The sequence below is a fragment of the Chanos chanos genome, chromosome 5 (genome assembly GCF_902362185.1).
Source record: "Chanos chanos chromosome 5, fChaCha1.1, whole genome shotgun sequence".
In the NCBI taxonomy this organism is placed as follows: Eukaryota; Metazoa; Chordata; class Actinopteri; order Gonorynchiformes; family Chanidae; genus Chanos; species Chanos chanos.
The window spans coordinates 13,509,669-13,524,373 of NC_044499.1; the positions used below are offsets into that span (position 1 = coordinate 13,509,669).

General features: G+C 40.0%; 1 protein-coding gene across 1 annotated transcript in view; it reads right to left on the minus strand.

The window, feature by feature from the left end:
- LOC115812185 (receptor-type tyrosine-protein phosphatase mu) overlaps nt 1-14,705 on the minus strand; it is a 98,614-nt gene that overhangs the window by 17,554 nt on the left and 66,355 nt on the right. Inside the window, exons 17-24 of the mRNA XM_030774669.1 lie at nt 13,243-13,394; nt 12,290-12,364; nt 11,949-11,975; nt 10,317-10,328; nt 8,915-9,129; nt 7,514-7,522; nt 3,652-3,739; nt 2,641-2,717 (exon numbers count right to left, since the gene is read on the minus strand). Of these exons, the coding sequence (XP_030630529.1) occupies nt 2,641-2,717; nt 3,652-3,739; nt 7,514-7,522; nt 8,915-9,129; nt 10,317-10,328; nt 11,949-11,975; nt 12,290-12,364; nt 13,243-13,394 (655 nt within the window). The remainder of the gene's footprint in view (nt 1-2,640; nt 2,718-3,651; nt 3,740-7,513; nt 7,523-8,914; nt 9,130-10,316; nt 10,329-11,948; nt 11,976-12,289; nt 12,365-13,242; nt 13,395-14,705) is intronic.

Sequence of the window (14,705 nt, forward strand, 5' to 3'; positions counted from 1 at the left end):
CACACACGCACACACACACACACACACACAAGCACAAAACACAAAATAACTACTGATAATCCTTTCGATAGGACTCTTCTCTGAGGGATTAAACACTAATCCCCTCAAGTTTTATTTGTCTAATGTCGTGTTTTCTCTCCACAGATAGGAGCTGAAAACAAAACATTAGGAAATGAAAGACTATTGCTGCTATCCTGCACATAGCGGCTAGTCTGCGCCATGCAGCCTAGCCTCTTATCTCAACCCTATTCAATTTAGCTTCACTATGATTAACATTTCCCAACTGAAGTGACAAAGGCGACTGGAAAAACACAAAAGATATTTCTCTCCTTTTCCCTCTGTCTCTCTCTCTCTCTCTCGCTCTCTCTGTCTGTCTGTCTCTCTCTCTCTCTCTCTCTCTCTCTTGCACACATACTCCGTTATTCACTAGGCTCTTTCATGGTCTCCAATTGTCTTCTATTTTTAATGACTTTTTTATCAGTCAGTGCTAAGTACAGATTTGTTTGTTCTTTCATGTATGCGCTGTCAAGAAATGGCGTAGCCAAATGTAGGGGTAGATTAATGTAGCTATGTCCAAAAAGAGTCACTGAGCCTTATTCACTCCCTCCTCTGTCTGTGAGTTTTAATGTGTGTCTGTCAAGATAAAGGTGTAACTACGAGACAGGACAGGAATATAAATCACACGAAACATGTGTTGTTCTTAAGGACAACATCATTACAGGCCAATGAAATCTAATTTCTGTTGATTTGTTCTTGTGTGAGAACTCTAAAGCTTTATTAAGACACACAAATGGAAACAAGCCAAACAAGCATAAACACACACACATACACACACACACACACACACACACACTTAAACACACACAAATCTCATTACTTTGTTCTAATCCATTAAGGCAAGATCTAAGGGTGAATATAAATTAAAGGCCATAGAAATGACCATTATGGAAAAATGTGTTCAACTTCCCACTACCTCCAATCTGAAAAACATAATGGACAGCTTAAAAAGCGAGTCTGAAAACCACAGAGACACAATGAGAAAATACATATAAACGTGATAAAAAAATTATAAATGCTGCTGCAATGTTCCATAGATAAACTTTATTAGCTTGGACGAGCTGGAAGACGGGTTAAAAGGCTTTATGTTGAGAAAAGAAAAATCGTCACCCATCGCTCGGCAGTGTGGCTAAGTACTTCTGCAATGAGGCAGGCAGCCATGGCAAATCCTTTTCAATCACAACTCTCTTTAATATGCATATATTCTTATCTAATAATGGATTCTGCCTTTGTGAAGGACTTCTCTTAAGCACTCCCCAACATAAAGTGCCATAAACTCACAGGCAGGGAAGGGAGAGTGAAAGAGTGTGGGGGGGGGGGGGGGGGTAAATAATTTAAGCTCCTACATTTGCAAAGAGGCCCACCTTGCATTATGCATTTACATTTGTTGAGGATGGTTAAGCCATCTTAATAACAAGACTTTATAAATGACCACATTAAGAAAGAAAGGGAGAGAGAGAGAGAGAGACAGAAGGAAAGAGAAAGAGAGAGGGATAGAGAGAGAGAGAGAGAGAGAGAGAGAGAGACAGATGGACAGACAGACAGACAGACTGAGAGAGAGACAGAACAGGAGACAGTGCATTATAAATATGTTCTTTTCTTAACGAAACCCACTGAGGAAAAATAGCATTACTTGAGTGTGACGTGAAGAGGGCAGGGGTCTACTCTGACTGGTGAAACCCAGCTGCAGCAGCCATCATGTGGGCCATTAACCCAAGTCTCTGATGTGATCCAAACCCAGAACCAAGCACCTGAACCAAACAGCACTCAGACAACACATCTGGCACGTGATCGTTGCGTGGCTGTGGTTTTTGACAGATTTAATATAGAAAATCAGTTTTTAAAGCTAATGTGCTGTTTAAACTGAGCTCTGCTGAGTACTGCTGTCCTAATGACACTCTCTAACAGAAGCAGAAAGCAGACACTGCGGTTAAGCTACTCACTCCCTGCATTCACTCACCCTTATCACTTCACCAGTCTAAACAGAATATCTCAGAGCAGGAAAGTACACACACACACACACACACACACACACACACACACTGGTGATCTGTAGCACTTTCTGTGACAGGCTGCTTTGCTGAGATGTCCAGCTGAGCCATTATAGATCACACAGAGAGGGCTTTTAAAATTAAAGCCACAATTTCATCTCTCCAGCCTATTCATTTAAGTTCCACTGTGAATGCCTTATCAACTGGCCTCCTCCTTCCCTTTATTTCTCCCTTAAGTCCCCTCCACTCCTCTGCTGTCATTATGCTCTTCATCATTTACAGTCTTGATCTGCCTTTCTCATAATGTCTCTTGAGACACTCTATCGGTGGGCTTTACAAGGCCAGAAACAAAGTATACTTGTGTGTGTGTGTGTGTGTGTGTGTGTGTGTGTGTGTGTGTGTGTGTGTGTGCACACACTGGTGTGAGTTTGCACGTGCGCATGTGTGTGTATGTGCGTGCGTGCATGTGTGTGTGTCAGTGTGTGTGTGCGTGTATGTGTAGGCCTGGATTTGCCTCACACCCACTTTGGGTGCAGTGAAGAGGGTATGCGGTGACCTTTACGTAGAGTCTCTGGCTGGTGTGTGTACTCACATCAACGTAATTTGCATTAATGTAATCGGAACTCTGCTCCCCCTCCAGGCTCTGCAGCCGCACACGGGAATGATCATCTGGAGACAAATAAAAAAGACGAGGAGAGACACTGAATTAATCATATTAACAAGAGCCCAATATGAGAGAAAGAGAGAGAGAAGGAGGGAGAGAGAGAGTCAGAGAGAAAGAGAGAGGGAGAGGGACAGAGAGAGAGAGAGAGAGGGAGAGTCAGAGAGAGAGAGAGAGAGTCAGAGAGAAAGAGAGAGGGAGAGACAGAGAGGGAGAGAGGAGAATAGAGACTTTGCTGTGAGCTTCAGAGACCCCTGTGCACTGATTGTAATTACCTACTGGTAATTGCATGCAAGCGCTTTTTCACTAAAATGTGAAAAAAAAGGCTTACACCAAAGTTAGCATGTATTAAGAGACCTGAGGTAAAATGGCCATTAAACCACTCTGGCAGAGTGAATGAAAAGCGAATGGCTGTCTCTGTCTATGCAGATGGCTGTAATCTACAAATTAATAGAAACAACACACAATGTGAATGTAATATACTTATATGCATAATTCAAAACATTATTCAAACAATCCCATTATTACACTCACGACAGCTAGCTATTTGATAAAGACCAATGCTAGTACTATTCCTATTTACAGCAAAACAGAACACTTAAAACGTGCAACTCCTGACTAATGGGCCAGATGCCACATGTGCGTTTGCTTTAGTCATACTGGTATAACTTGATGAATATGTATATCTAAAATATATAACTCTTACAAATCGTAACCACAGGTCATTCGTGTAGATCATGTTGCAGAGCAAGCTAAAAAGGTTGAGAGACTCAAGCAGGAAAAGGCAGTCTCCATGCTGGTGATGAATGAGTTTCTGTACGCTGATGTCTCAGGCCAGTGTGGTGTGATGAATTAGAGTACTGTGGTGCTATATGACTGTAAGACTAATCATGCAGTGACAGGGTTTAACATCACCACTGGAAATGGAACTTTAATACACACATGCAATGATGTTTCCATAGCGATTCTTCATCCGGTTCTCATCTTTCTTGGCGGAGTCCCAGGGCGCGGACTGTCCCTCAAAAAAGCTCTGAAAGACAGAGAAAGAAAGAGAAAAAGAGAACAGACAGAGAAAGGAAACATGAGAAAGAATCCTATGTCAGCTCTTTAAAAAGTTATACATCAAAATCTTCCTTTTTGGTTCTCTAAATAAAAGAGGCGCTGGAGAGAAAAAAAAAAAAAAAGGGAGACAGAAAAAAAAATGTTCAGACAATTATGACACGCCAGCACAGGAGAGAGGAAGAATCCCCGTCAGCCGCGTCTAACTGAGAGGACAATAGGGCAGTGGGATGCAAGTGTCACACCCAAAAACGCTCCCTGTGTGACTCACGGCAAAACACAGCCACGAGCCTGAGCGGGTCTCGCTGTGTCACGCTGAAAAGGTTCCCCTGGCACGTCCGTACGTGCCGTCTGTCTTCTGTGAGGGGCCAGACTCAAGACAAAGAGAGTCGGCTCCACGTCTGGAGATCAAAACCCAAGTATCATGAAATATTTATCAGCCTCAGCCTATCACATTTCCATGCTCATCGTGTCGACGCCACAATTAATCCAAATTACGAAAATGCATTTCATCCAGCTCAGGGACACCGAGTGTCCTCAGTCACATCCAGCATGCTGATTTGTACAAGCATGTTATTGTTGATTTTTCACAACATCAACAACACTTATTACACATGAAACATTTAACCCCACCCTCCCACCCCAAAGGGGGGGAAAAAAAAAGTCTCTAACTTGGTTGTGTTAGGGGATGTTCTTGACAAGATAGGAAAAAGGAAAAGAAGCTCGATCAGTCATGTCACTCTGTGTGTGTATGTGTGTGTGTGTGTGTGTGTGTGCTGAGGAGCTTTCTGACACACTGTTGGAGTTGCTGGAGCTCAGTGACAGATACAGTATTTCATGTCATTATGACATGAGGATTAAAACACAGCTCCTTCTAATGTATATGCATGTGTACTGGAAAACCATTTAAAAGAGTTAGTTTGGTCTGTGGGTTCTGATGGAAGCGTGTCTTGTGTGTCATGGATCATGAAGGCATCATGGGCTGCATTTCATGAAAACAAAGGAACACAGGAAATGGCATTACACTGTTGTGTAACAAAACGTTGCTAAAGAGTATAATTATGGGCACCACGCATTTACATGATCAAAGAATATATTAAATAAGTATTCAAGCAAATATAAACAGAATATATTTTTCATGTTATTACCATCTCAGATTCTTCAAAATCTTTATTATTATCATCTAATACTCCTCAAATATAACACAAAAATACACAGGAACAAAGGAGATGGTTTTAATGCTTATCACTGGATGGTATTGAATAGAACCTTGAAAGAGTTTTATTTTTCAGGAAATGTGTGGGTAGATCAGCCCTTGACATTTTATGACAGTATCAGTCAAGATTTATGACTTGTACTCTCCGACTCAGACACTATGTCTTTTACACAGGACTGTGAGAAGGGAGAGAAAGAGAAATGGTTTCACGACTTTTGGGTTGAAGAGTTTGAATGTTAATGATGGTTATATAACCATGATATTACATATGACACAGGCTTTCATAAAACTCACAAAGAATCAACGAATCATATTCTGTGGATCTTTCTAATGAATAACAGTACCATGAATTTCAAGCTGCTATGCAGTAATAAGAATTGTTCTCAGTTTCCTCAAATCTCAAGGAAACAAAGCCACATTTTACAGTAAGAAAAAAAACCCCAAACTTGCCAATTATGCAAAAAGGGTTGAGAGAAGCTATTGGATAGAAAACAAGACACAAATATCAAATAAAGTTATTGCTTTTTATGACTAGTTCATCCATTTTTTCTTTCAATACATCTCTCTCTCTCCACAGTTTTGCAAAAAAGAAAAAAAAAGTACTTTAATTGCAGGTCCTTTCTATTTGGAAACTTCTAGGTCTTCACTTGAAGAACTTCGTTCCTTTGAAACAGCATTCATATTAGGGAAAATGGAGAAACATTGACGTAAACGTGGAGATGTTCCCTGAGCATGGTAATAATAAAAAAAATAACAGTAGTTTATTTAAACTGTTCAATCTCTAAAAGAAGACAAGGACAAGAATGAAGAGAAGCAGAATAATAGAACAGATCTCCTGTTATTAATTCATTCCTACAAAACCTTTACAAATGATATTTCATTTTTAAGGCAATTAATGAAGTTATGTTGATGAGCATATGGAAACACAACAACGGAATATTTTTTTTTCATGCTGTAATGTGTTGCTTCTTTTGCCAAATATGATTTCTCCTTAAACTCAAATAGGAATTAACCAAGCTCTGAAGACCAAGTTCCCAAGTCATCTGTGTTGACAGCATAAAAGGAAAAACTTCATTTTTTATTAATTTAGTTAAATATTGCATAAATATGTTCTGAGCTGCTGTATGCTTGTGAAAGCAGAAAAACAAGTTCAAATGTTGAACTTAAGTGACAGTTTATTACATTTAGACACCTCTGACTCAGTGACAGAGGAGTGAAAATGTTGCGGCCAGGTTCAATGTCTATATGGGGTTAAAAAAGGGTGCCTGATGCCAGCATGAGCCAAAGAACATTAAAAATGAGACACGTATAAATATTTCAGAATATGAATGTAACTTTAAAAATAAAAACAAGTTATTACACTCTCTCACCCTGTCTCCTGTCTCCTCTGCTATACTCTCTGTTTATTCAGTGTTAGTTATTCAACAGCCAACATGGAGTGACATGACAACAGGGGACCTCACACAGTAATGCTGGAATCCCCGGGTAAGAGTCTGTACTAGAACATTTAATTGAGAATGACTAGTTTTCATCATAATTACCCCGTTACAAGTAGCTAACAAATGCCACAGTAAGGATCATTATAAAAGTAAAAATGAGTTGATTCATGAACATATTATGATGTCTGTTATAAATAGAATTGGACAAATACTGTTCTCCATCACTAAGCATTGTCAGAAAAACATATTGTTTCCTGTGGTCCATCACCTAAATAATGACAGCAACATTAGAGAGAATATACAATTTCTGGCAGAGCGTTACATGGCACTAAATCTCATTATTACCACTGAGGACGCTATTGGAGTAGTAAGTCTTGACTTTATGTAGAAGGTTTGGCCCACTATCTTGAGCATTTCTTGAAACACAGTGATATGGTTGTAAAAAGTAACACTTTGGGTTCAGACCATGAAGTTATTACCAGCTAATATGGGTGACTCCCACATTTATCAATATCCCTAGGTGAATATAACAATGATAAAAAAAGACATTTTAAAAAGATGAGTGGTTAAAGGAATAGTAAAAGAAAAGAAATCAGACAATGACCATTAATCATAAAACAAATAAATGTATGATAGGATAACGGGTAACCATTCCTGCACAAGTGCCATGTGCACTTAAATGTTGGCATGCCAGTCTGGATGAAGGATGTCTTTGCAGAGTTCAAGTGTTTCATACCATTCATCAATACCATATGCACTAATCCAGTGTTTTGATGTGCGGGAGGAGAAAACATTTCACAGTCACATTCATTTGGACACAACATGGCCGATGAGAGGGAGTCTAAACCTAACGGCTTATTCTTGTTACTGTTGTATCATCTGTGCACTGTCAAATGCTTTCATAACAATATCACACTCACTGTAGCAAAACATTACATATCAGTAGTTACATTCCCAACGCCAACTGGAAGAAGCTAAAAGGTGCCACCCACAAGAAAAATGCTAAAGGCAAGCTGGGCCCTACAGTTCAAACATGTGGCTACTTTTACATTTCTAGAAACTTACAAATAAACCAAAAGTGTGGGCTTACCTCGTTTATCTGTTCCATAGTTAACGTACAGAATAACAAGAAGCAGGGGTCAGAGAGAGACACAGCGTGTGAGTCAACAGTTTGAGAGGTACACTCCTCTTTCCAACTTCATCATATGCACCAATGCAACAGTCAGTAAATTAAAGGTAAGTACCTGAGACAAGTTTATAAATCAGTTAATGAATAAAGCAACATCTGGACCCACACACACAGATCAACTTATCCCTCCTGACTAAATCAAAGTGCTCCATTCAACCCAGACTTTTTTGAAAGAGGATGTAGGGGAAATGTGTGTGCATGTGTGTGTGTGTGTGTGTTGTTTGTTTTGCTGTGGTTCATTGCGACACTTGGGCTCCACACAGCTTTATGCATAATAGAGAAGGCCTGAAGGCAGCCAGAGTACAGGGCTGCTTTACTGAACAGTCCTGGGCAGGTTACATACAGTGAAGCTGCATAATTTGGCTACACTGATCCTCCAATAATCAGCAAAGGAATATAAAGGACCCTCACTAATCCTGATATGGACAGAGAAAAGAGGAAGATATAGACAGAGAAGAGCAGAATGGAGCTGAGAAGAGAAGAGAAGAGAAGAGAAGAGAAGAGAAGAGAAGAGAAGAGAAGAGAGGAGAGGAGAGGAGAAGAGAAGAGAGGAGAGGAGAGGAGAAGAGAAGAGAAGAGAAGAGAAGAGAAGAGAAGAGAAGAGAAGAGAAGAGAAGAGAAGAGAAGAATGATTGGGTTTGAACTGCTGGAGTGCGGTGGCCTTCACTGGGGCGTTTGGGCATGATTTTTACTGTAAATAACAATGATCTGATGCTCATGTTCATTACGAGCACTGGGGTAAATGCAGTCTGACTGAGGCAATATGGGTGTTGTGTGTGAACTCTTTCAGAACAGTATCAGAGAACAGTGTCAGTACATGACAATAGCACCTTGTTCATAATGACTAGAAAATAAAATTAAAACAAAAAAAAAAAACAGCACATACACTCCAGGCTGTTTTCTTCCACAGTGCAATGGCTGTTGTGCAGTTGAATATGACTCCCGAGGGAAAAGCCGTGACTATGTGTGACAGCGATGTGAGCATACATAATGCACAAACTACAAAGGCATACATACTACAAAAAAAAACACCCAACACCAGAAATCAACACATCAACTCACACACTCATTACCAAGGGTGCATTAACTATCCACAGACAGTGCATCTGAAGGACAAGAGCAAAGACATGAGAAGAAAACTAAAACCATACAAAGAAAACAGAACAGAATGAAGAATAAAAAACAAAAAAAAAAAACAGGCATGAGCAACAGAAATGAGAAAAAATTAAAACAAACAAAAACAGAACAGAACGACAGACAAAGAGCAAAGAAAAAAAAAAGAAAAGTTGATTGTGGTCTTACCTCGTACTCTTCTTTAAATCCGTATCCCTCCGCGCACTTCATTTGAGTGATGTGTTGAAGCAGGTCGGCGACTCGGATCGCTGGGTGAAGCTGACCCGTCTGGTAAGGCACGTCCATGGCCTCACGCTTCTTGAACGAATGTGTGTGTGATGAGTGTGTGTGTGTGTGGGACTGCACTAAACTGCTGGTGTCACTTGCCACTGTCTGGGTCTCATCTGGAAGAAAAAGCGAGAAGAAGGGCACAACGGGGTTACCATGGCGATGGAAAGAATGATTGGCAAACAAGAGCTCATGTATTTGACACTTTCTTTTACAGTGTGTCTATCTCTAGCTTTCATTCTAATGAGTCATTTAATTAGCAAGCTACGAATTATAAAAAAAAAAAAAAATGTATTTCTTTCATTGGTGCTAACCCATAACTGCTTGGGATAACCATCTTTCAGTACCAGAGACTGTGATTAAAAAAAATAATAATGCGCTAAGCACATAAACACACCTGATCCTTTTAAGTTGTGGTAAGAGTGTCATTTGGAGATGAAGCTATTACAAGACTGTAAATTATTCAAAATGAACAAGTTTGTAGTAGCTAGTAACTACACTGTAAAAGAAAGTGTGTTGCTTTTCTTTATTTTGGGGAGGGAGTGCGATGAATGGACCACGACACAACGTTGCAGAGGGAGTGAATGAGCGGCTGTGGAAGGAGGGAATCGGGCCAACTCTGCCCGTTTGTTCAGGTATATCACTTAATCAGCTCATTACAGTACGCTGCCTGTTCCTGCCCTACGCTCTAAAGTACGTATCACACACTGCAGCGATAAGTTTGTCCCCCCACACCCCCCCCCCCCCCCCACACACACACACACACACCCACACACAGACACACACAGACACACACACATATACACACACTGTCCCTGGTCTCCAGTGACTTGGGTTTAAAACTCTAAGAGCCACCCAGTGACAGAATGAGGCATAGGTGTGCTCTTGCAGCACCAAAGACGTTGATGTGACCGCCACAATGACTGATGTCCAAAGCCACACCTCCGCAGCACAGAAAATACAGTAAGAAAACAACAAAAAAAAAAGAAAAGAAAACAAAAACAAAAACAAAAAAAACCCAAATGAATGAGAAAAAAAAGAGAAGGATGAAAGTGATTAAAGCAGAGATGTGTTAATGCATGAGAGAGACTGGGGGGGGCGATGGAAGAGCACGGGCACTGGTCATGCTATCTGGAAGGCTTCAGCGTGAGGATACCTTGACACATTAACTGCCATGCAATTGAAAAGAAAAATAAATAAATAAATAAAAACAAAAACACCCTGGAGGCAGGGCTATGGTGGTCCCCCTCATTGACAGCCACAACCTCCTTCCCCAAAACATCAGGCACACTTGGGAACTTACCATTAATAGGAACTTTTTAAGCAGATACAATAGAGGTTAAACGTGAAGAGAAAGAGAAAGAGAAAGAGAGAGAAAAAGGGAAAGAGAGAGAGTGAATGACAGAGAGAGAGAGAGAGAGAGAGAGAGAAAGAGAAAGAGAAAGAGAGAGAGACAGAGGGGGAGAGAAAGAGAGAGAGAGAGAGAGAAAAGAGAAAAGAGAAGAGAGAGGAGACAGGGTATAAGCAACAATACACCAAAGAGCACTGACACTTCAGCTATATTCACTATTCAGAGAGATTGGGGCTCTGAGGAGGTTACAAATTTGTATTGTATTGGTAAGGCCATTTTTAAGTGATGGAATTGAAAGAACGACAGACAATATAAGGTATATAGTTTATGTCTTAAAAATGTCATTTTTATATTGCCATTTTGGTAATGCACAAGGCTAAATGCAAAAAAAATTGCATGTGTTTAGTGTTTGTTCTTTCTGGAAGACTTAAAATGTATACTGTTAGACGAATTTTACTTTCGATTTTCTTAGGCTTATGAGATTTCAGCATTTCATGGCATCATAAACCTGGATCTACAATGGAAACATCTTGTTGGCAAGTCATTCATAATTAATAACTTGTTTTATCTTTGTATTAAATCTTTTGTGAAAAGGGCTCTACTTTCATAAGGATAAAATCTGGGCGCTGCGCATTTACAGTGAAAAGTTAGGACGTTCAAGAATAAAAACAAAATTGCTTTATTATTCTACTTTATAATGGAAAATGAATAAACACAAGCAAAAATACCAAAAAAAAAAAAGAAAGAAAGAAAAAAAAAACAAGTAGGTCAGTAGGAGTTAGCCAAAGGCAGGAACAACATGAAAAAGAATAATAGAGGAGGTTGCTTTGGAAAGGAGAGTGGAGAGGATGGAGAGAGAAAGAGGAGAGGGGGCAATGCTAATGTCATCTCTACCTCACTACATCTCCAAAACACACTTTTCCTACCAAAAAAAAAAAAAAAAGACAGAAAACAAAAACATCATTCCCCCGAGCGGGAGTTGCCTTTACTGTCACGAGAGTGATTTTTGTTTAGACTTTTGTTAGAGAGTTATCTGCCTCTATTTATTACCCCTCATATTTTCTTTTTTTTTTTTTTTTTTTTGGTGCGTTTGGTTAGGAAATCTATTAACTAACCATGACAACAGGGCAAGCTGCCATTGCTAATGGTAACAAGCAGAGTTTGCCACACCCCCTGCCCTACAATCCACTCCCCCCACATCCAGTCCACATGTCTGTCCATGCATATGAGAGGTCAGACAGGATGTGACATCACACGCACGACACGCAATGCGGATGGGATGGAGTGAAGCCAGCCTTAGCCCAGAGAGCCCCTTACACCGAGAGCAGGAAGAGGAAGTCAAAGGGAGGAGCAAGAGAAGCAACAGGCAGGTATGGAGATGAAGTAACCATCTTTAGAAAAAGCAACCAATCAAACCAAAAATACCACAGCAGTTTCCCATCATCTACCACTGCCAGTGCAGATTAGAATGTCTTTACTTTGACAAATGTCTCCAGATGAGCTAGCTGACTGCAAGATTGTGTAATCAATCCTATAGAGAATCAAAACCATTGATATGAGTAGGGTGAAAGATTTTTTTCTCACCTAAGATGGCAGTTGGCACAAAAGGATCTGCCAGGAGTGGGATGTTTTAAAAAAAAAAGAAAGAAGGAGAAGAAGAAGACAAGGCAGGAGAAGGAAAGATCAGAATATCATATGATTACAGACAGTTATTCACCTCTACTGACAGAGAGGAACAATAATAAAAAGAACACATAAAACACAATTTATGGGACTAAGAAATAGACTGAGAGAAAAGGGGAGGGGGGAGAGAGAGAGAGAGAGAGAGAGAGAAAACTTTATTCTATTCACAATAGATGCAGAGTTTTACTCAACGCCATTGTAGCCAAAAAGTCTGTAATATCTGAGTGCTGTTGTGTTTTTACCTGGGTAGTAGGAGTTGGGGAGAGTTGTGCTCAGAGTGTTAGTTTTCATGGTGAAAGAGGATGGTGAAGATGCAGCTAAAGGGAATAAAAATAATAAATCAAAGTTACACACTTTAATTACCCAACAACAGACAGATTTAATCCAGTATGCGAACTCATCGTCTAAGCATCATGTTTTAGTGAAGTACCTCCTACTCTGAGGCCTTGAACTAATTACTGTGGATGGATTGTGCTTTTCCTGACCAGACAAAAAGTCCTGGTGTAATTAACAGTTTTTGTGTCTTACAAAGGATTTAGCCTAAGAGTACATTTAAAAAAAAAAAAAAAGAAGAAAAAAAAAAAAGAAGAGGATCCCAGCCACACATTGCTCAAAGTCAAACTAATCAATGGAAACTATGACATGACGACGATGAGGCCACAGACTGTTGCAGATGATGGATTTGTCACTTAAATCTCGCTCATAGACGGCCAACTGAGGATACGTCTACGAAAGCTCGCGTGGCCATAATGCGGGTGTAAAGGTAGATGTAAGAAGTCTGGGGATTATAGGTTAATTAGAAGGATCACTTCCAGGAGCCTAAAGACAAAGCCATTTGTTTTAAGAGGTCAGGAGAAGCTTTCTGGGTCAAACAGTAGCACAGCTGCTCTGCTGGTCAGGAAGGATTCACAGGCACACTGTACCATAATGGAGTTCTGGATGGGGATTTGGTTTGTATTTAAAATGATTCACAGCAACTCTTCAAATAATCGGTAAAGAATTTGGGAGAGCCTTTGCATTAGTGTAAATATTAATTCACAGAAGCTTTCAGACATCTAAGACCAACAACGCTTGACCAACAACAATTTGTGAGAATTTCCTTCCACACAGCACAGCGAGCGATACACTTAAGGAATCGGTGCATTTGAGGCAAGAAAGTCCTATCCGTTTATGACGGTCGCTCTAGGAGACTCACAGCGGCCGTTAAGGTTATGCGTGTCCATGAAAGACAGGGCCTCGTCGCAGTTGGTGCCCTGCTCCGTGTAACTCTTGTCCATTGAGTTCACCATGACCGTCATCTCCTGTCGAGTGCTGCTTAGAGTCTCTTTACGCTTCTTAGCCAGTTTCCTATATTCAAAACAAAACACAGACAAGGAAAGAAAGAGCAATTTTTCTTTAGTTTTCTGTTTTTATCTACTCTGTTCATTTTTTAGATCATTAAACAAGGTTTGAGTGTACAGCTGTATGTTCACAGAAACCTAGGAGGCAAAAATGAAAACGAGTACACTGCTCACCAAAAAACGTGTGGAAAAAAGGGAGCAGCACTGAGTTTGCAGGTAATTAATCTGAGGGGGTGACTCACTTTTATGTCTAATCAAAGGGGTATCATTGTGATCTGGCTTTGATTGAGCAGGAAAGTAACTCACACAATTAAATCACGATATAATTATAATCAATACCCTACCAAGACACTTCTGAGAACACATCTCACTGTAATTGGAATGACTAACCTCCCTAAAGTCTTATTTTTCACGATATACGCTAAACTAAAAAAAAAAAAAAAAAAAAAAGTATTTATTTTTCTGACGCTCAAACGGATATCTCAGTGAAATACAGACTGTAACAGATAACTTAATCAAAACAGATGAGATATGAGAAGAGGAAAACAGAGAGATATAATTCAATTCCGGTCCAAAGGATCCATACCATCAAGACGCTAATTCATTTGGCAAGCCTTTGTTTTCCAAAAATCCATACCCAAGGAAATGCAAATGAGGGAAAAATTAGTTAAGCAGACGGGAGGGGGGGGGGGGGTGTGGGTGGGGGCATTATCAAGTGAGTTAGAGAGCCATGCCTGAGGAGCAGAGCTCCTGCTAACCTCCACCTCCTACTCCGTTGCACACAATTCATTTGTGAAACAATAGTTGAGTCTAGCCACATTCCAAGCTGAGCTATAACAACAAACTCCCTCTAATTACAAACTTTGTCCTGTAGAAATGGTCAATGCTACTCGGCCAAACTGTTGTGTGCTTAGTCAAATTACAACACGATTCTAGGAAACATCAATCTCCAACCAGTTCTAGTAATGATACACTTTCCCAGAAACTGTGGCTTTATGTGGGTTATATCTCTTACGTCCTAAATCTTTAGTATGTGGATATCTCTATTATATCATTATTATATTATATTATTCATCGTAACTCTTGATCTTTGGAATCCATAGTTCTTTAGAGGTCTCACCCTCACCTGTTTATGCAAATGAATCCGAAAGAACGGAAAAGTTAACTGCAAGCGGGTACTGCGTATCAACTTCATGTATAATCCAACATCTCTAACAGTAAGTTCAATATGTGGGCATGAATGTGTGATTTTGCAGTTCGACAAACAAATACAACATGCTTCTTGCCTAAGGGAAGACTGTATTCTGATACCCGCGGA